At 57.4% G+C, this 19,762-nt stretch overlaps 1 protein-coding gene across 3 annotated transcripts in view; it reads right to left on the bottom strand.

The window, feature by feature from the left end:
• Positions 1 to 17,716, bottom strand: part of POC1A (POC1 centriolar protein A) — a 64,063-nt gene extending 46,347 nt beyond the window's left edge. Inside the window, exons 1-7 of one of the 3 annotated variants that reach the window (XM_019753299.3) lie at positions 17,368 to 17,716; positions 14,386 to 14,470; positions 13,226 to 13,397; positions 12,580 to 12,759; positions 11,233 to 11,340; positions 10,204 to 10,319; positions 5,293 to 5,426 (exon numbers count right to left, since the gene is read on the bottom strand). In XM_019753299.3, the coding sequence (XP_019608858.1) occupies positions 5,293 to 5,426; positions 10,204 to 10,319; positions 11,233 to 11,340; positions 12,580 to 12,759; positions 13,226 to 13,397; positions 14,386 to 14,470; positions 17,368 to 17,385 (813 nt within the window). In that variant the 5' untranslated portion in view covers positions 17,386 to 17,716. The remainder of the gene's footprint in view (positions 1 to 5,292; positions 5,427 to 10,203; positions 10,320 to 11,232; positions 11,341 to 12,579; positions 12,760 to 13,225; positions 13,398 to 14,385; positions 14,471 to 17,367) is intronic. The other 2 variants (XM_019753298.3, XM_019753297.3) reach the window with 2 other exon arrangements.
• Between the last annotated feature and the right edge of the window lie 2,046 nt (positions 17,717 to 19,762).

Below are 19,762 nucleotides of genomic sequence, written 5' to 3'. Positions count from 1 at the left end.
AGCCAGCCCAGTGCCCTCAGACACCCTGCCTGTCCTCCAGGACGTGGGCCCTGGACCTGATGGGCGGGACTAAGAAGGACACTGCAAACAGACCAAGGGACCCGCAGGCCAAATCCACTCAGGGCGCTGGGGTAGGGGGTGTGTCTGAGTCAGGGGACTCACCACAGTCCTCCCACCAGGGGACGGGTTTCAGGAACTGTGTGACAAAAGAGAAGCCAAAGGAATAGGACGTTCTGGGGGGGATGAGAACAACCTTACACAAAATAAAAAGCCAGACAAACCCTTGAGATTCTGTGGGTGGGTAGGAGGGGAAACAGGCGATCCCCTCGGGGTGGGGGGCTGACGGCTATGGCCCCATGCCCACCACCAGGGACTAGGTCATCAGAAACTCCTACCAGGGACCCATTTTCCTAACAACAATGCCTGCCCGCCCACGTGCCAGGATCACGGCCGTAACTTTAAATGGCCTTGTAAAGAGCTCTCACCTACAGCAGCACGGGGTTGTATCCCAGGAACTGAAGTGGACAGGGATTGACATCTGTGAGGACCTACTGTGTCCGGTGCTGGGCAATGCAGACACGTCCTTCCCAGAATGAGGCAGATCCAGGACTCAGTTACAGACCAGGAGACTCAGCAAAGTCAAGGTCTTGCCCAACGTCGCAGGACAGAGGCAGAGTTGCAATGGTCTGACCCTGATGCCCAAGCCCTCTCCTGCCGTCCACAGCCCCCAAGGCTCAGGCTTTTACAGCTCAACAAGATAGGAGAGCCTCTGGGTTTTCCAACCCAGAAACGGGGATTACAAGCCATTGGTTCCTGGAAATACCAGGGTGTTTCCTTAGAAAGCTAGGCATCGTCACCCACCAGACAAGGCTGTGTGACCCCTCCCCAACCCAAAGCATCCCGGCAATTGGCCTCAGTCAAAGCTGCCAAGGGTGACTGTGCAGGCTCTTTACCAGCCCAGGCCACCGAGTGAGAAATCGCCCGGTAATCCCAGGGTGAAGGCAGAGGAAGGAGGGCTGTGTGCTATATCCAGGCTGGCAGCGCCTGCCTGCCCTGTCCACTCTCCACCTGGAGGGCATGTGTAGCTAGAGATACAGGGGTAGGTAGAGAGGTGCCCGACCCCTCAGCCCCAACAGGCTCCTCAGCCTGGCTCACACCCCTGCCTGGCAAAGGCGTTCATGTCCGCTTGGTACCCGCTGCCTCATCATCGCCGAGCCCCTCACAGCTGGAGCAGCAGGGCTGTCGAGGACCCAGTGTCCACGCAGGTTGCAGCCAGCTCTCTGGTTCGCCACCCAAATCACTCGATGACACTCTTAAGGGCCACATGGGCCCAAGCGCAGCCCGGTAGCTGTCCCCGGGTACAGAGTGTGTGCGTCAAGCTCCGTGGGCAGGACCTCTCAGTCCTCCAACACGCTCCCTGGAGGCCCTTTGCAGCTCAGAGTCCCAGAGCCAGGACTGCAGGAGCAGCACCAGAGTCCCTCAGGTTCGCTGTAACTTGTAACTGATGTCCACCCCACACCCACAAAGTGAGCCAGGCTCACATGGGCCAGTGGGGAGCGCGGCCAATCGTGGGCCAGAGGACCACCCAACTGGTGGCCTGGCGGGACTCCTGGGCTGAGGCGCTGCCCTTGGGCCCAGCCCAGGAGACACCGTTTGCACTGGGTGATCGTGATCGCAACCTGGCACTTGGCACGTGCGTCCGTCCTGGTGTCCTTGTGCTTTAAGGGGCAGCTGAATGGCACTTCCGGCCTCAACCCAAACAAGGGAACGCCAGCCCAGCAGCACTGCCTCCCCTGACCCTTCTTTCTCCATCCTGACCCTCCCTCACTGTGTGTCTTCACACAGGCCACTTCCCGGGCACACACAGAGCGCCCTCCCTTGGCCAACGTCTTTGACCGCGTCCCTTCTCACAGGTGTGGCACTGGAAGCCAGAGGGGGCTGCAGCTCCATCTGACAGAAAAACACAACAGTGCTTTCTCTGGGCTATGCCTGGGGACTGTCATAAGCAAGTCCTCTAAGTTCAAACCAAAGTGTCTTGGGGTTCCCTCTTGCTGGACCAGAACGGGGTCATGTAGCAGCAAGGCTGGGACACCAGCAGCCACAGACCTGCGGGCCTCCCACAGACCAGTAACCTAAAACCAGAGTGAATGACAACTTCTAAAAGCTGCACGTGCGAGGCAAGTGAGAGTGGTGGGAACGGTGGACTCAGGTCCTTGTCCCAGCTCTGTCACCCTAAGCTGCACGAGGCCCCTACAAGTCCAGCCCACTCTCCAGGCCTCAGTTTCTCTGCCTGGACTTAAAAGTGCCTTCAGATCTGCCATCCCCATCTGTAGGAAAGAATCCTGGGGCACCTGGGACCCACTGGGACTCCCCCACCCCGGAGCTGCTCAGCCACACGCTTCAGGAAGTGGCTGGTGGCAGCTGTGCTTGAGGAGGCACTAGCCACTTCCGGAACAGAATGTGAAAGCCCAAGTCACCAGAACCCAGGTCTTCCTAGAAGGACGGAGAGCCTCTGATGACTACACACCTGCACCGAGCGCCAGGCGGAGCTCCAGCCCACCCCTCAGCAACCCCATGACACGGCGCTGCTCTGTCTCTGGGGCTCAGCGGAGGCCATACATGCCCCAAAGGGGTCAACACAGGTGTCACAGAACTTCTCCCACTCCCGCGACAGCATCTCACAAACCCTCCAGGCAGGACCGTCCCCGAGCACAGCGGCTCCCAGGTGACAACACAGGCCCAGCCTCCACACTCCTCAGGGCCAGTTGAGCAGCCCCACTCCCGGCCACAGGTCTCCACAAGCAGTGGGTATTCAGTCTGGCTGGCGGGCTGTTTTAACCAACTGCCCAAATTAAGGCTGCTCAACTGCACCACCCTCCCTCAGGCAGGCACCTAGCTGACTCTGAATCGCCCCAGACCCAGAGGCAGAGCCAGGCCCGACAAGAAGCCACAGCAGGCCCTGGCAGACCTGGGGGCACCGAGGGCAAGTGGGGCTTTGCTCAGGGCAAACAGGCTGTCTCGGCAGCCCTACCCCACACACACCCCACACGGGCACCCCATCAGCCCTGAGACCAAACACTCGCTCATGAAGCTGCTTCCACGTCGTCAGGAAGCACCCCAAAAGAAAGCCCAGGCAGGCAGAGAGGGCAAAGGAAGTGGGCAGGTCTGCATGAGCGGCCAGCTGCAGAAACCCCACCGCGAGCTGCGGTCACCACGGAGGTCTCACCACAGGTCTTGAGGAAGAGTGGGGGGGAGGACGGAGAATCAGCTCTCTAGGGAGAGGCCAGGCGTTAAAGCAAGCGTAGGGATGGAGTGGAGTCAGGGCAAGCCGGCCCCGGGGCTCCCATCTCCGGCAGCCCACAGTGAAGCTGGCGGCATGGGTACCCCAGGAGGCCCACAGAGCCGACGTTTCTGTATTTGACAGGGACTTTGTGGGAACTTGAGCCTCACCCTCTGACTCCCACTTTTATTTGAGATGCACCCTGGGAGAGAAGCCCACCCACCTTCACCCAACCCTCCAAGGACCAAGTAAGACTAGACGGCCTCTCCCGGTCTCCTGACACATCTCAGGGCATGTCAGCTCTGTTGACCCCCCCAAAAGCCCCCCACTTCCCAGGCCATGAGCCCCAGGGGTGGGACCATGACACCCATTTCGTCTCCCTGGTGCCCAGTCCAGCAGGCTGGGGAGTGGATGGTAAACAGACACCCAGATGGCAAAGTGAACAGAGGTGAGCTCGCTTCTCTCTCTTTTCCCTCCCTCTGGGCACTGTGAGCTTGGTGTCCTGAGGAAGAAATGATTCTGTGGAGCCATTTCCTGTCCTCCATACGCCCAAACTGCCAGCTGTCCCTCAGCCTAGTCCCATTTCCAGGCTCGACACCAGACAAGCAACCGCACAGTGTGACTTGGCCCGTCCCACTTCTCCAGAACGTCAGCGGGTTTCCTTTACGTGCCTGGTGCTGGGCCTGGTCGCAGGAAGGGCATTTCAGATGCTGCATTCGCGGGTTCTCAGGTGAAGAGGTGAGTCAGCTGCTTAAAGAGCCCTCACAGAGAAAGAAAAGGGATCCGTGGGTGGGCATCTGTTTGCATGGTGTGTCTGCGTAGTGCTTCTTCTTTCTTTTTGTGGGGAGCAAGAGAGGAAGCAAGCGTTGCTGTGGTTTTCAGATGCACTCGTGGCTGTAAGATCCCAAACTGGTGACATGTGAATCCAAATGATTGACTTGCTGAAGGGCTAACCATGGTGGCTCCTGCCACACTTCCCACAGGAACAGCAGGCAGCCCAGCCCCAGGGCCGTACACTATGCCTACGTGTGCCAGCCACTGGGGAGCAGGCCTGCTGGTCTTCCCGCACACCAGACACGACTCTGACAGGGAGGGCAAGGAGCCACCACCGCTGAAGGCAGCACGTGGCCTCTGGGCCCCAAGGAAGCAGAAGGCCGTGCCCCACCCAAAGCCCTGGCGAGTGGCCCTATGTGTCTCGCCTCTGACAGCAATGGGCTCCAGAAGGCCCAGGGCTAGACACCTCACACCTGGCTGCCGGCCTGAGATGGATGAGCCCTCAGGGCCTCGCTCGGCCCTCCACAACCTGTCCCCTCTCCATCCTGCCTGCACCCTGCTCACAGGTGGGGAAGGGGATGAACTGAAAAGCTCTGTGTCCGCACCTCCTGGCCCACTTGGGTGTGGTGCCTCTGCCAGGACAGGCGATGGTCTTTCACCTGCTCTGCTCAGCAGGAGACAGCTCAGCCACAGCTCCCTGTATGGGGGTGTGACAGGCTGCACCTAGGCCAGCTGCTGGGGCACGCCGCTGCCATCCCCTCACACAGCTGCCCACAGGGCCCATGCAGGGAGTCCAGGAATTCCCAAAAAATGTACAAGAAGATTTTCCCCCTGCTTGTTGTTGTATCTCCAAAGGTGTCCATGGCTGCAGAACCCTGGGAGACCCCAAAGCAATCAGGGCATGGGTTCCAGGGCTCCACTCAACCACCGGACCAAGGGATGGATGCCTGAGGTCATGAGGTGTCGGACAGGCTGCATTCAGCCCCCCGGGGAAGTCTGCCAACCACATCCCGATGCCTCTCTGCCCACTCCCTACCCCTGAACTCCTGTACTCCCTTCTCAGCTGCAGGGCCAAGCCCCACGGAGGTCACAGGTCTTATGGGGCCAAACCTGCTTCTGCATCTCACCTCACTGCCCAGGCCACAAGGGGCCCATAGACACCACCCACAGTGGGCAGCGAGGGAAGGGCTGACTCAAGGGGACTCAGCCCTGCTCGGGTGCCAGGCCCACGCCCTCACCTGATGCCCATGGAGCGTGTAGAGCAGCCGGCCCTCCATGAGGTCCAGGATCTTCAGGGTCGAGTCACTGGATGCTGTGACCAGGTAGTTTCCCGACGGGTGAAAGGAGAGGGCGTTCACCGCTGCGCTGTGCACTGGGGAGGGACACTAGTCAGGTGCCGGCTGGTGGGCCAGGGGCACAGCTGAAGCCTGAAGACAGGCAATCGGGGTCAACCGAGGCCTGGCCCGGGGCTGCGCCAGGATGGCCATCGCTGAGAGGAGCTGGGGGGGGGGGGGGGGGCACAGGATTCCCAGGGGAACAGCACGATCTGAGAAGAGGAGACTCATCCGAGCCAAGGGCAGAGGGCAGGTACGGCCGAGGGACGCAGCGACCCCTCCACCTCTGCCACCAACTGGGGCAGCTTCTCAGCTCTGGAGAGGTGGTGAGGCCACCCAGGGAGGCCTCATAAGATTCAACAGTCCCTGCACAATAGCCCCCACAGAGGCTCGGCTGCCCCCAAGGGGGTGAGCCTCTCGTCACGCAGCCTGAGCAGTGACTGTGCACAAACAGCCCATTTTTCTTCAAGCCCAAGGTTGCAGGCCCTCTGCTTGGTCCATGGCGGGTGTCAGTGGCACCTGATGGCAGATCACTACTTAGACACAGTTGGGGGCTCCTGGCTATTATCCCCCCGATGTCTGCAAGTCAGGAGCCCAGGGAGGGTGGCACCAAGGCCAATGCAGAGCCTGCCCCGAAGCACCAGGAACTGGCCACAGCCTGTGGGCAGCAGGTGGCTGAGGGAGAAACCTGGGTACCCACACCCACTCTGCCCACACAGCTCTGCAGGGAGAAGCCCTCAGCAAACCTGCTCCGCTGCCCGCTGAGCTCCAAACTGGCCAGGGGGCCCAGAGAAACCCCAGGTGCCCAAGCAGGAGGAACCTTCTGGGGCACGCCCCACCCTCACAACCCACCGCCGCCCAGGGTAGCTTCTCATGATGAGCAGCTGGCACTACCAGGGACCCGGCAGCTCTGGCATCACTGGGCCTCTGAATTCATACCACGAAGGTGCTCTGATCCCAGCAGCAAAGGACACTGTGAACACTCCTCTCTGCGAATGTCACATAAGCCTCACATGGGGGTGGCGGGAAAGCGCCACTGAGCTAGCCAGGTCAGGGGGGGATCTGATCAACCTTTTTGGTCTCAAAACACCAAGCGAAGGGTGCAGGCCTGCCTGCTGGCTGCATAGCTGCTAGAAACCCTCTGGGACTACACCTTGGGGAAGGGGGACCGGGGCATGCTGAGGCCCCACGGATAGAGAACCTGGGACTGAGCTCTAGCTGGAGCTTCCAGAGAGGGCCAAGCCAAGTCCTCCCAGGGGCCTGGGCAAGTGAATGACTAGAATCAATATGGTACAAGGAGCCCAGCATGGAACGGTGGACAGACACCAGGCTCAGGGGCCGAGTCGGAGACCCACATTCCCAGCTTCCCAGGTGCATGACCACGCGCAAGCCTCAAACTTCCCCTGTGAAATGGGGAGCAGCCCGGCCCTGCTGACCACCCAGGCCTGTCACTGGATGATGGACCTGCACGTGCCTGGAAACCAGGACGGGGGTTGCTGCTCAGATGTCTGAACAGTCCTAGCGTGGGCTGGAGCATATGGAGCCCAGCCCTCCTCCCGGCACGGGCACTCCCAGGACTCCAGCAGCCCCGCCCGCTTGGGAAATCAGGGCTGCTCCCTGCAGGATCGGCCACAGCCAACCAGCTCCTGCCTGAGACAAATGGCACCAGCTGCCTGCTGTAGCCCAAAGTGACTCCAACCACCCAACACGGCCGGGATGTGCCCTCCACGGAGCACGACCGCAGAGTGGCAGGCCACACACCACTGTATCACAAACCAAATTCTCTCAAAGAGCCCAACAGCCTCATGCGCCCAAGCCCACTGAGGAGTGCCTGCTGTTCATCCAGAGCCACCAGGGGAAACACTGGATGTCACTGTGTCCTTAAAAACTCTCCCATAGGTTTCCTAGGAATCAGGGACAGAAAACAGCTCAAGCTTCCTCTGCCTGAGGGCTGAGAGCCCATCTCAGGGAATCAGCTTCCATCCAAACAGATCCCCCTGCACCTCTGGGCGTGGGGAGCAGCTGCTGCTCGGGGGCTGGGGAGAGCCTCTCAGGGAGGAGTTTCTGCCGCAGAGCTCTCTGGGGGCCGCTTGACCTGAAGAGACCTGGCCGGGACCCTCAGGCTGCAATGAGGGAGAGGGGCGTTCCTCCAGCCTCCCATCGCCCGTTTCTCCCTGAGCCCCGGAGGGGAGTCTAGGGTGGTGGGATGAGTTTGCTGCCCTGTGAACACTCATCATATGCCTTGCATTGTACAGAGCGCTCAGAAGGAACCTAGTTATTTATGGGGGACTCCAAGCCCCCGAAGCCTCTGATCTGTATTAAGGGCAGCTTGAGAAAAAGATGCTGCAGCCCATGGAGTGTTTCTGTCACAAGACGAAAGGACAGCAGCAAAAACAGACTGAAATCTCTCCACGGGGCCTGACAGCCTCATGCACCTCAGGTCCTCAGGACTCAGCCCAATGCCAGCTTGGGTCCCCAGCCCTGCCAGTCGCTGACCCCCCACCCCCACCCACCCCCAAGAACCCCAGGGACCTCTCTGCAGCAGCCTCCTCTCCTTGACGGCTCTGCATCACCCCCCTCCTGACCACCTCTGCACGAGACCCTGGCTCTGCCCTCCTCAGCCCTCCTGTGCTGGCAGAGGGGGGTCCCAGTCCTCACACTGGCTGCTTTGTGGACCTTTCTCTTCTGTGGTCCCTCAGTCACAGGGACCCAGGATATGGCCTCAGTCCTTTCATGTCCCAGGTCCCTGGGCCCAGCGGGCCCCTCCAACCACCATCATCAGCTTCTACCTCTGGTCAATCTCCAAAGCCCATCCCCTGGGCCTGACGCTGCTCCACTCTGACGCCCGGGTCTCACCCAGACATCGGGCACGGACTGCCCACCCACCAGTCACCCAGGCTCGCCAGCTTCCTGCCCAAGTGGACTCTCAGCAAGGCTGTCCTCATATGCCCCTCATCCCTTCACTCCTCGAGTGACCAGCTGGTCCCACACTGCCAGCCAGGCTGCACCTTGGACTCTGGGCCAGAGCTTGGCATTCAAGGCCCTGCCCAGTGGGTACCTGCTGCTGCACCCCACCGACGTCAGGCCTGGGCTCCCACCCCATCTGAGGTGGGCCTGGAGGCCCCCAGTGTGAAGACTTCCGTGGCACCACCCCCTCCCTGGCACTGTATTATAACCCTCAAACCCCACAAGGGAAGCGCTATTCCAGTCCCCTACACAGGCACTGCTGCTCACCCCGCACAGCCTCGCCACCCTCCCTCCCCAGCTCTCCGTCCAGGCCCTCCCTCCTTCCCCCTCGCTCAGGGGAAGCCTTCCCGCCCAGCACTCCTCTGCACCTGCCCACCGTCCCCATCTCTAACTCAGGTCTGGCCTGGAGCAGAGGAAGGGCTTCTAAACCTGAAGGAGGGGAGGGAGAGGCATGCCCTCCAAGTGGAAGGCAGATCCCGCCGCTGCCGTTACAGAAACCTGCCTGGCTCCCTGTGGAGGAGAGACCCTGTCCATGCGGCTGGCCCCTGCCACCTGGTGGTGCTGTGGGGTACTGCAGGCCTTGACCAGCTGGGCGGCGGGATCAGAGGCACCGGACCTCCCGACTCCAGACTGAGACTCAGCATCATCAGCATAATTGTCATCGTCACTAACACTATACCTGGCTCCTGTCTGTGCCCGGCACTAAGTTCTTGACATGGACCAACTCAATACCTTCCCAACAACAGCTCTGACACGAGCCGTCACTGTCTCAAGGGACCCACTCAATGTCACACAGCTAAGAATGCTGAAGCTGGCTGCAGAGCCCACCCTCCACTCTGCTTTTCAAGACTGGGGGCAACTCCCCCTTCTTGAGAGGTCTGTCACCTTGGTTACCCTAACAAAGTGATGTTCTCGAGCATCTGAGAATCAGTTAAGAAGGGCTTGCAGGGTGCTGGGGGGAAAGCCCTGAACCCCACGGCCACACCTTTGTCCAGACATGTCCTTACCATTTCCAGGTGTGACTTCTAGAAGTGAGCGCATGAACTTTAAACTTAGTCCCAAGTCAACAACCACAGTTCTTCCAACAACTCCCACTCTGTCCCTCCGGGCCTCAACCCCGAGCCCACCTGCCCGCCCACCCTGGTCTGCCTCCTGTGCCCTCCCCACAGCCGGGGGGGCTGGTGGCTCACACCCCAACACCTTCAGCTATCACACCCAAATCACACCCTAGTCTGCCCGCGCCCCCTCGCTTCCACCTAGAGCCTGACCCAGCCCACTGCCTTGCTTTACAACTAAGTAGGGGGACATAGCCCCGGGGCTGGCTCCTGACCTTGGCCCCAAGCTAAATCGACCCTCCATATGGCTCACGACTCGACATCTGTGGAGGACACCATGGGACCAGAGGTGACCAATGTCCCACTAACACTGACCACTTTTGACAGACCTACCCACTTCAGCACAGGTCAAGGGTTGTCACCTTGGCCCTGGAGAGCAGAGCCTCCTTTGCAGGGGGAGGTGAGTGGTATGGGCAGTCCGAGAGGTGCCCGGAGAGGAGCCCTGGCGAGAGACCCATCAAGGGTCCCCCATCTGGCCCTGCAGTGTGCATGCAACTCTGCCACCTCATCAGTGGGCACCAAAGGGCTTAGTGGACGCCAGGTCGCACCACACTCATCTCCTGGCCCAGGCTCCCAGGCAGGATAACCACACCACAGACTGCCCAGCGCTGGGGAGCCCAGCAGACCCGGGACCCTACTCACAGCCAGGGCTGTCCTCAAGCCCATTTAAGCACCACAGCAAAGAGCGAGACCCAGGCACCCAGTCCCACTGCGGCTGCTCGTGGACACTCACGCTGATAATGCTGCAAGAGCCGGTGAGTCCGCACGTCCCACACCTTCACAGTGTTGTCCATGCCGGCGGCAGCAATACACGTGCCGCTGGGGTGGAAGTCCACGTAGGTGACGAAGCTGGAAAGACAGGGGCCCCCACATGCTGTAGAAAGTCTGCGCTGGCTCAGGACAGACCCCGAGACACCCAGCACCGTCCCACCCCTGCACCTGTGCTCACGCTGTCCCTCAGCCCAGAATGCCTCCCTCCCACCCTGTTTCTTTACCAGATGGCCAAGGGAGAGCAAGAAGGAGAGGATGAGAGCATTGACTATCGTGACCCAGGAGGCTTCCCCAGGGGGCAAGTCCCAGCATCCACTTCTACAGATTAATACAAGTAAAGAAAGCCGTCTTCAGACCAAAGGTCGGCCGGCTACCGGGGCTTTCAGAGGTAGAGCTGGCACCCTCACCAGAGTGGATGCAGGCAGGCCCTGCCCACTGAGGCCCAGACGAAGGGCCAGCAGGGACCCTAGGTCCTCAATATACCCACGGGACACCCAGGCAGGTATCATGGCTGGCTTTCTGGAGGGGCCCTTACCTGGGGCTCCCAGCCTCACGTAAGGGGGCAACAACCAGGGTTCACTTAAGAGTCCGGAACAGGTGAGTCCCTGCCCAGATGCAGGCCCCTCCCTGTCCCGATGACACGGCACAGTGTGAACAGCCACCACCCACTACAAGACCACAGGGCCTTTCACTTATAAAGCCATCACATAGATAACACACTAACGTGCTTTTTAGGTTCAACAGCAGTCAGACAGACAGCTCACAATTCTGAGAATCAGAAGTGAAGGGAAAAGAGAGGCGCCAAGAATGACAGGCCTTGAGGTCCCCTCATCTGTGGGGATGGGGATGAAGCTGCAGCTCCCAGCTACACAGAAAAGGTGTGGAGACAGGGAGCAGCAGAGACGTGGCTGCCACCGAAGGCCATGGGCCTCCACATGCCCCGGTCTGTGCTTTCCTTGGGCACCGACAGTGTCGGAGGCCTGGGACTCACCCGCCGTGCTCGCAATACGAGTGCACACACTCCCGGCTGGTCTGGTCCCACAGCTTGACGGTCCTGTCATCACTGGCAGACACGATGAGCCGCCCATCGGGGGAGAACCTGAGTCGGGCCGGGCATGGGTCACTCCACCGAGTAACAGGCATCACGGGCGCCGCACGCCACCTCCCGCAGCCACCTTCCTGCCCCGACCCCGGGAACCAGCGGGGCCACGTGCCCTGCTCTAACCTGTGACCCTGAGCAAGTGGCTTCCCCTCTGTGAGACGGGGCAGGCATAGCAGGGCCCGGCTCTGCACGTGGCCTGTGCGTGCTGACTGCTGGTGCCATTAGCATTAAGGTGGCCCAAAGCCCACCATCGGCATCACGGGCCGATTTCAGGTCCCCCGAGTCCACATGTGACTCTGACAACGGGTCAGCAAAACACAACCTGCAAACAAGGGGGAGGCCTGGGGCCCCGCCACCAAAGGCTGCTGTGCAGTTGATGCTCGTCTGCTGGCCTGGCCCCCCTTCTTGTCAGGAGCCTGGTGGTGAGACCTCTGAGAGCAACAGGGGCCTCCCAGGACAGGGAACAGGTGCCCTGGAGAACAAGTCACTTCATGGGGTCCCCAGGACACAGGCCGACTTGTGATTCGCATGGTCCCCAGACACCCCCAGCCTCTTCCTTTGGAGCATAGAGATTTGACAGATGAGATCTCCATAGAAAGGAACAGCATAAGCCAGAAGCAGGCACATCTGTGTCTGCAATTCTCAGACCCTGATAGGGCCGTTGGGTCGCCCCATCCCCACAGGACTGCCCCGCCCCTAAACAGCTCTGGAGCAAAATCAACCTCTGAGGAGCAGAACACCCCAGAGGAAAATAGGCAAGGCCTAGTGCCAGAGTCAGGTTCAACCTCATCCTACCCCTTACCCACCAAGCTCTGGGGCAAGCCACTGCACCACTCTGGCCTCAGGTTTCTCATCTACAAATGGGAGCGATACCACCGTGCTTGCAGGACGGCCAGGAGGAATTAGAAGGCCCTGTGTAGCAGCAGTGCTGATATGACCTCCTTGTTACGGTTGCTATTGCTAATAAGTGGTCCCTGTTGACTGGCTATAGGCAGCTTCAGCACAGACGTCGGGTCGGCATGGCTGGCAACGGGACAACTTATTTGTCCTGCTTCAGCTCAGTGAAGCTTCTCAACAGTTTACCATGGCAGAACTGTTATTGTTCCCATTTCACAGATAAGGAAGCTGAGGCTCAGGAAGGTTAAAGAGGAGCTACCTTGCCCAAGGTCATGATGCGAGTACCTGGCAGTCCCCCGTCAGGTCCCTCCAAGGCTCTTCGGGAAGGATGACGCTCACCTGGCACAGCGGACCCAGTTGATGTGTTGGCTCAGGGAGAACAGGAACTTCTGGCGATGAGTCGACCACACCTTGATTGTTTTGTCGTCAGAGGCTGTCACGAGGGACTGGCCATCGCTGCAGAAATGGACGCTCCTCACTGTGGCCGTGTGTGCACGAAACACAGTTGACTCGCCTTTTCTGTGGGAACGGGCATCCAGAGTCAGGAAACCCCGACAGTGACATGAGGGACAGGTGTCCAGAGTCAGAAAACCCTGACAGCGACGTGAGGGGCAGGCGTCCCGAGTCAGGAACCCCAACAGACATGTGAGGGCCCACAAGCACATTGAAGCTCTCCTCACCCCTCGGGGGCCCCTCGAGTCAATCCAGGCCTGAGTCCCGGGCCCCAACAGGGTGGTCAGAGCCCCCACCTCAGCCCTGTGCAAGCATCAGGCAGAGTGCCTTCCAGGATGGCTAGGGTCAGCCCAGAATCCCTCTCCCAACCCCGAGGGGAGGGCCCCAATGAAGCCTCAGCTTCTGATGGCACCTTCTCGGAAGTGGGGTAGATGTGTCACTGTGACCAGTACAGGGTCAGGATGGGGACCCAGGTGGGGACAGCTCTGGCACCAGGACCCCAGACTCAGGCCCCTCAAAATCTATAACTTACACATTGGGTACCCAGATTCGGACAGTCTTGTCGCGGGAGCCTGAAGCAAGGAGGTGTCCCGAAGGGGAGAAGTTCACACAGGTGACGGCATCCTTGTGGCCAGCAAAGCGGTAGGCACGTGACTGGGGCTTCATGTGCCAGACCATGAGGCACGAGTCCATGGAGCCGCTGGCTGAGGAGAGCAGGAACACTGTGACCTTTGGCTCTAGCGGGCCTCGAGGCCCCACCACAACTTGGGGGCGACGGGGACGGGGGGAGCATCTTCCCCTCGGGGACAGATCACACCTCCAGTGAACGGGGACCAGGAGTTTGGAGAGCTTAAGGCGTGCCAGCTCTCCTAGCGGCAGGCCCACATGGGAACCAGCCCCAGAAACGTCAGCCCTGGGCAACCCAGGGGGCTCATGGGAAAACTCATCCCCCGTGGGGTCCCAGGTCTCCCCACAGACACACCCTGAGGACACTGGAGAGCAAGTCCTCCCAACACTGGAAAGCCAGCCCAATCCAATGGGCCTTGTACCAATCAGAAGCCTAGAGGAGGTCCCCAAAAATGGACCAAAAATGATTTCAGTTTCCTGCAAATCTGAAGTGACACAAGGCCAGCAGCTTCTGGCAGGGTACCTTGCCCATAAGATGAAGGGGGAATCTCGCCCATAGAAACAAGGAAGCTGCAGCCATGGCGGCTGTGTATGAGCCCCCAGGTGGCCAAGTTGGGGGTCACTCCGCTGCGGTACAAGGGCAGTGGGGAAGGGGAGTGCCGGGCCCTGCGCCACTTCTTTCCCATCTGACAAGGTGCCCATGTGACTGTGGGCAGCACAATCGATAAAGACCCGAGGAAAAGGAGCCACTATTTAGGACCCATTTTGCAGGCCAGACCTAAGAGGTGGCTGGGGTGTATAGGGAAAAACCTGGAACCCAGCTCCACCCTCAAAGGTGGCGGTGACCTTGGAAGGCCCTCCGCCGCTCTGGGCCTCACACCTGGCACGTAGAATGGAGCTCACGAAGCCCAGTGCCCAGAGCTGGCTGCCTGAAGCGAGATGCGGGTCTAGACAGAGCACGGGGGTCCTCACTGTCCCCTGCCTCCCCCACACCACACCTCCCAGGGGGAAACTTGGCTTTCTCAGCTCATAACCTCATGCCCAGGACAAGATGACTCCTCTTACCCAGGTGCTTCATGTTGAGACTGAAGTCCACACAGGTAACTGCATCTCGGTGGCCCTTAAAATGCCTCTCCAGCGAGGGGTCCTCCTGGGGGAGACCAGGGTCAAATGTGTGAAGGCTGGATGAGAAAAGGCTTTCCCAGAGCCAAGACTCTTCCTATAACAGCCGGGAGAGTTTAAAAATGCTCATGGCGGGGGCCGGCCCGGTGGCTCAGGCGGTTAGAGCTCCATGCCCCTGACTCCGAAGGCTGCCGGTTCAATTCCCACATGTGCCAGTGGGCTCTCAACCACAAGGTTGCCAGTTCAATTCCTCGACTCCCGCAAGGGATGGTGGGCTCCGCCCCCTGCAACTAAAGATTGAACATGGCACCTTGAGCTGAGCTGCCACTGAGCTCTCAGATGGCTCAGTTGGTTGGAGCGCGTCCTCTCAACCACAAGGTTGCAGGTTCGACTCCCGCAAGGGATGGTGGGCTGCGCCCCCTGCAACTAGAAATGGCAACTGGACCAGGAGCTGAGCTGTGCCCTCCACAACTAAGACTGAAAGGACAACAAGTTGACTTGGGGGAAAAAAAAAAAAAAGAAAAGTCCTGGAAGTACACACTGTCCCCCAATAAAGTTCTGTTCCCCTTCCCCAATAAAATCTTAAAAAAAAAAAAAAATGCTCACAGCATAGTCTTGTATGTAGAAAATCCTAAGGAACCCACTAAAAGACTATTAGCACTCACAGACAAGTTCAGCAAGGTTCCAGGATACAAAATCAATATACAAAAATCAATTGTATTTCTGTACACCAGCAATGAGCAATCCAGAAGAAATAAGGTAACAATTCCATTTATGATATATTTTAAAAATGTAAAATACTTAGGAATAATTAACAAAAGAAGTACAAGATATATCCAGCAAAAACTACAAAACATCATTGAAAGAAATTCAGAAAGAACAAGATAAACGGAAAGACATCCCATGTTCATAGTTTGGAAAACCCGATATTTTTAAAATGCTACTCTCATGATTGATCTACAGATTTAACAGAATCCCTATGATAATCCCAAGTGTATCTTTCGGCAGAAATTAACGAGCTGATCCTAAAATTCATATGAAAATGTGAACACAAAATCTTTTTTAAAATCTGAAAAAAAGAAAAAGCAAGAAAATAGCCTCTGTACAAAACAGTTTGGCAGCTCCTCAAAAAGTTAAACAGAATTATCAAATGGCCCAGCAATTCAAGGTAAATATCCGAAAGAATTGAAAACATGCTCACACAAAACCCTGTACACAAATGCTCACAGCAGTATTATTCTAATAACCAAAAAGTAGACAAACCTAAGTGCCCACCAATGGATGAATGGATAAACAAGACGTGTTATATCCATGCAGTGGCACATTATTCAGCCATGGGAGGAATGAAGCACTGACACACACTACCACGTGGATGAACCTTAAAAACACATTCCTAGTGAAAGCAGCCAGACACCAAAGGCCACGTTTTGTCTGATTCCATCTCTATGAAATGTCCAGAACAGGCAAATCTATAGACAGAAACAGATTGGTGATTGCCAGGGGTTGTGGGGAGGGAGGAAATGAGAAGGAAGGGGAGTGACTGTTTTAATGGGTTCAGGGTTTTTCTGGGGTGACAAAAATGTCCTGGAATTAGATAGTGATGATGGCTGCATGACACTGTGAAATCACTAAAAACCACTGAATTTTATATTTTAAAAAAGTGAATTCTATGGTATGTCTCAATAAAGTTATTTTTTAAAAAGATGAGAGAAAATGGGGGCCTTACAGCACCCCCCACCTCAGGAATCAGATCCCATTGCAGAATGGTTAGTAAACCCAAAGGTCAGCTGTGGAGAGGCCCCTGGCATCACCACTACCCACTCCATCCAGCATCAGAGAAGTCCTAGTTCAGGACCCTGCTTCGGAAGCCATGCAGATAGTACTCCAGAGCCCCAAACCTCAGGAACCTCAAAGAAGCATTCCGGGTGCACCAGGAAGCCCAGCAAGGTCCCCTCTTGGGGAAAAATGTCCTTGGGGTAGAGCAAGGCCAGTGCCACGCCACACAGATGTAACCAGGACAAAGGTCCCCATGGCCCAATGCCCAGTTCAACCCCCAACACACCAGCCTGAGTCCCCCTTTCAACAAGAGAGGGAGTGGCAGCTGGGGGAGGGCCCCCAACTGAGCAGCAACTGCCCCACCTGAGTCTCTCGGAAGAGCAAGAGTAAGATAATGCCCACCTCTAGGCTCACTGGGCAGAGGCAAGTTCAGGTCCACCCCTGACCAGAAGGGTCCTGAAATCTCCCAACACCCTCTCCCCCAATCCCATGGGCTGGGAGAAAGGGTCTTGTGGGAAGAGCACTAGATTAGGGATCAATAGGCCTGGATCCTAGTTTGAGCCCTCTGCTCATGTCCCCAGATACCTAAGGGGACCAACAGGCCACCACCCAGCCTCCTGAACTCTCAACCCAGCCAGAAGGCCAGGCAAATTCGAAACAACTTCTCACAAAGAGAGGCTGCGGGGTGCTCCCCTCTGGCCGATGGCCGACCCTGGGACTCACAGACGCAGCCCGGTTTAGGTCACACTGCAGGCATCCCTGAGGCCTGCTGTTCCCATACGTTGGAGTAGGGTGTGCTCTCAACAGCCCCCGTCTAGCCATCCACTGCTCAGGACGGCGAGGCCGAGGCCAGAGGCCCGGCGCTGGCCTCAGGTCACAGCTCCAGTCAGGCTGCCCCAGTGTCTCCCCAGCTGGGATGCAAATCCTGGGGGCCCCTAGGGACTGGTGTGTTCGCCCTGGTAGCCCGCACAAGGCCTCCCTCCGTGGCCCAACTCAGCCCCCCATGCACAGACGATAAACTGGGACGGGAGAGGACGGGCTCGGAACCCGAAGTCCCTACCGCCCCCCTCGCAGACTTCGCCCCGGCCAGGCGCCCACTGTCTCCGCGGGGAGACTAAGGCCTAGGCGACCGCTGCCGCAGGAACTTACCGGGCAGGGCGAAGCCATGGCAGGGCCCGGGGCGCCCAAGGCGCCGGAGCAGCCGGAGGAAGCAGCGGCTACCGTTGCAGCGCGTTTAGTTTCCGCGCCCCTAACCGCCGCCAATAGCAACGCGAGTCGCGTCCCGGCGACCCGCCCACCGCGATTAAAGGAGACGCGGCGCCTCCGTTATTTGCCTCCCAATCGGAAGCAGAGGTAGAGCCGAGTCCACGGTCTCTGCTCCCAGCTTCGCCAGGATAGGCAACCTACGGAAGGCGTCGCCAAAGGCGTCTATCCTCCGTCACTCATTCCCCTGGAGAAATTATAAAGCCCAGGATGAGGGGTTCGCCCCACCCGCCTGTAGCCGAACTACGGAGACGGCGAGCACAGCCTTCTGGGAAATGCAGTTCCAAGACGGCGGCCACCTTGTGTCTGGAGGAAGGGGGGAACTACATTTCCCAAGATGCCTTAAGGGCGGGATTGAGGGGCCGGGATTTACCACCCGCAGCGAAAACTTTAAGAATCCAGGAAGTGGAGGGCCGCTAGGTCGTTTTACGTGTGTCTTCTTAAAGCGTCAGGGAGGCAGGGTTTTCGCTCAATACCTTATTAAGAACCAGTGCTTCGCCCCTGGGGAACTCTTTAAATGGTTCGCGCCTCAGAACGCGCTTAAAACAAGTGTCCATTTAAAAGAACGCCAGTCTCTTGGAATCACATCCGTGGAGTGAAGAAACCTGAATTTGCTTCTCAGTTCATGCCCTGCTTCTGTGTGTGTGGGGGGGGGGGGGGGGGGGGGGGAGCAGAGAATACCTCTGTCCTTTGGGCCTTAGTTTCCCCCTATGAGGCAGTGTGGTGCAGCCTGGGCCTCTCTGGACCCGTTGCCCTAGGAAGCCCTTATAAATTAATTATATGTTGAAAAGAGACAATCTAGGGGCCTGGCCACCAGGGGCCGTCCTTGCTCACTTTCTGCTGTCGGGAGGCCCAGGCTTTGTGTCTCCACCCTCCTACCCCACCTCACTCAGCGCATCTTGACAACCTGGAACTGACCTGGACCTGATGTTTTGCAAGATTCAAGAAACTTCTGCCCACGAAAGAATATCCAGGCTAGAAAAGTTTTTTGAGTTTATTTGAGCCAAATTTTTGAGGACAGGCCCGGAAGCAAAATCTCAGATGGAGAAAATGCTCTGGAAAACGGAGGTTTTGCAGCTTCTTTTATACATTAGAATCAAAGGAGAAGATGTAAGGAAAGTTACATGAAGTCCATTGGTGGTGGGAGAAAAGAGGCAGGAGAAAGCAAAGCCAGTAAATCTCTCAGATTGGATAAAAAACAAAACGGAGAGACATACTTTTACTTTGCATGCAGGATTGTTGTCACGCAGCAGCCTAACCATCTGTCCCCTCGTGCCCACCCCTAAAGAAAGGAGAGGCTGTGAGACGGCTCCTTTCAGGGACTTTGCTTCACCTTTGTGCTTACACCTCATGTGCTTTGTGCTTACATCCGTGCTTACACCTCATGTCTCCCTGTTTGGCCCCCAAAAGATGGTTGGTTAGTCAATGACGGGTAAGATTCCTCATGGAAGGAACAACCCAAGCCAGGCGGAACCATGTGGGGACCACCAGAAGAATTCATGGGGTCCATAAAGGTGGGCACAGCTCCCACCTTCGCTCTGCTAAGGAGAGCTTCTGCCTATGTGGCTACATTCCTTCCCACAACCTGCTTGGGAAGTGAGTCAATGATGTGATAACATCAGTTCTCCTTCCATTCTTATCAATAAGTTTCAGCATAAAGGTTTTGTCCCTGGGGAGGCACATACCATAATTGTTAAGACATCATGGACTTTCAATTCCGGCTGTTTGCAGGCAAGGGTTGATTGGTTTGAATCAGTTTTCTGGTATGATGTATTAGACTCACAGACCGTGGAGAAAACAATACTACTTCCTTGTATGTATATCAATAAAAGCCACAAGGCGGCCCGATTCGGGGCTCTCAGTCCTTTGAGGCTGGGAGACCCTTGGCCCCCTGTTTCATAACTTTCTTGATTTCTGTTTCTTTCTTAACCCTTTGCCACCTCTTCTCGTTCTCTCACTGCCGGTGTTGTGCTGGACGCGACACAGGATAGTAAACATTTACAGTAAATAGAGGTGGTATGTGGGCAACAAGACAACAGTGATGGTGGCCTGGTTTTCTGGTGCTGGTGACTGTGCCTTAGAGGGGTCTGGAAAAGAAAATGACTCTGACATTTGAAAGATGTGCTATCCTAGATGCATAAAAACAATGGACAGGGCTCCCCTAAGATAAAAACTGACCTTTGCTAAGGCAGCATAGGCCTGAGACGTGACTAGCCAACCCGCTGTGGCCTGCCCCGTTGAGAATTTATGATCAGACCATCCTGTATGGTTGCTTTTGGTC

Source organism: Rhinolophus sinicus, chromosome 5, assembly GCF_057876585.1.
Source record: "Rhinolophus sinicus isolate RSI-liver-muscle chromosome 5, RSI-T2T, whole genome shotgun sequence".
Taxonomy (NCBI): domain Eukaryota; kingdom Metazoa; phylum Chordata; class Mammalia; order Chiroptera; family Rhinolophidae; genus Rhinolophus; species Rhinolophus sinicus.
This window is presented reverse-complemented; position numbering and strand designations above follow the sequence as displayed.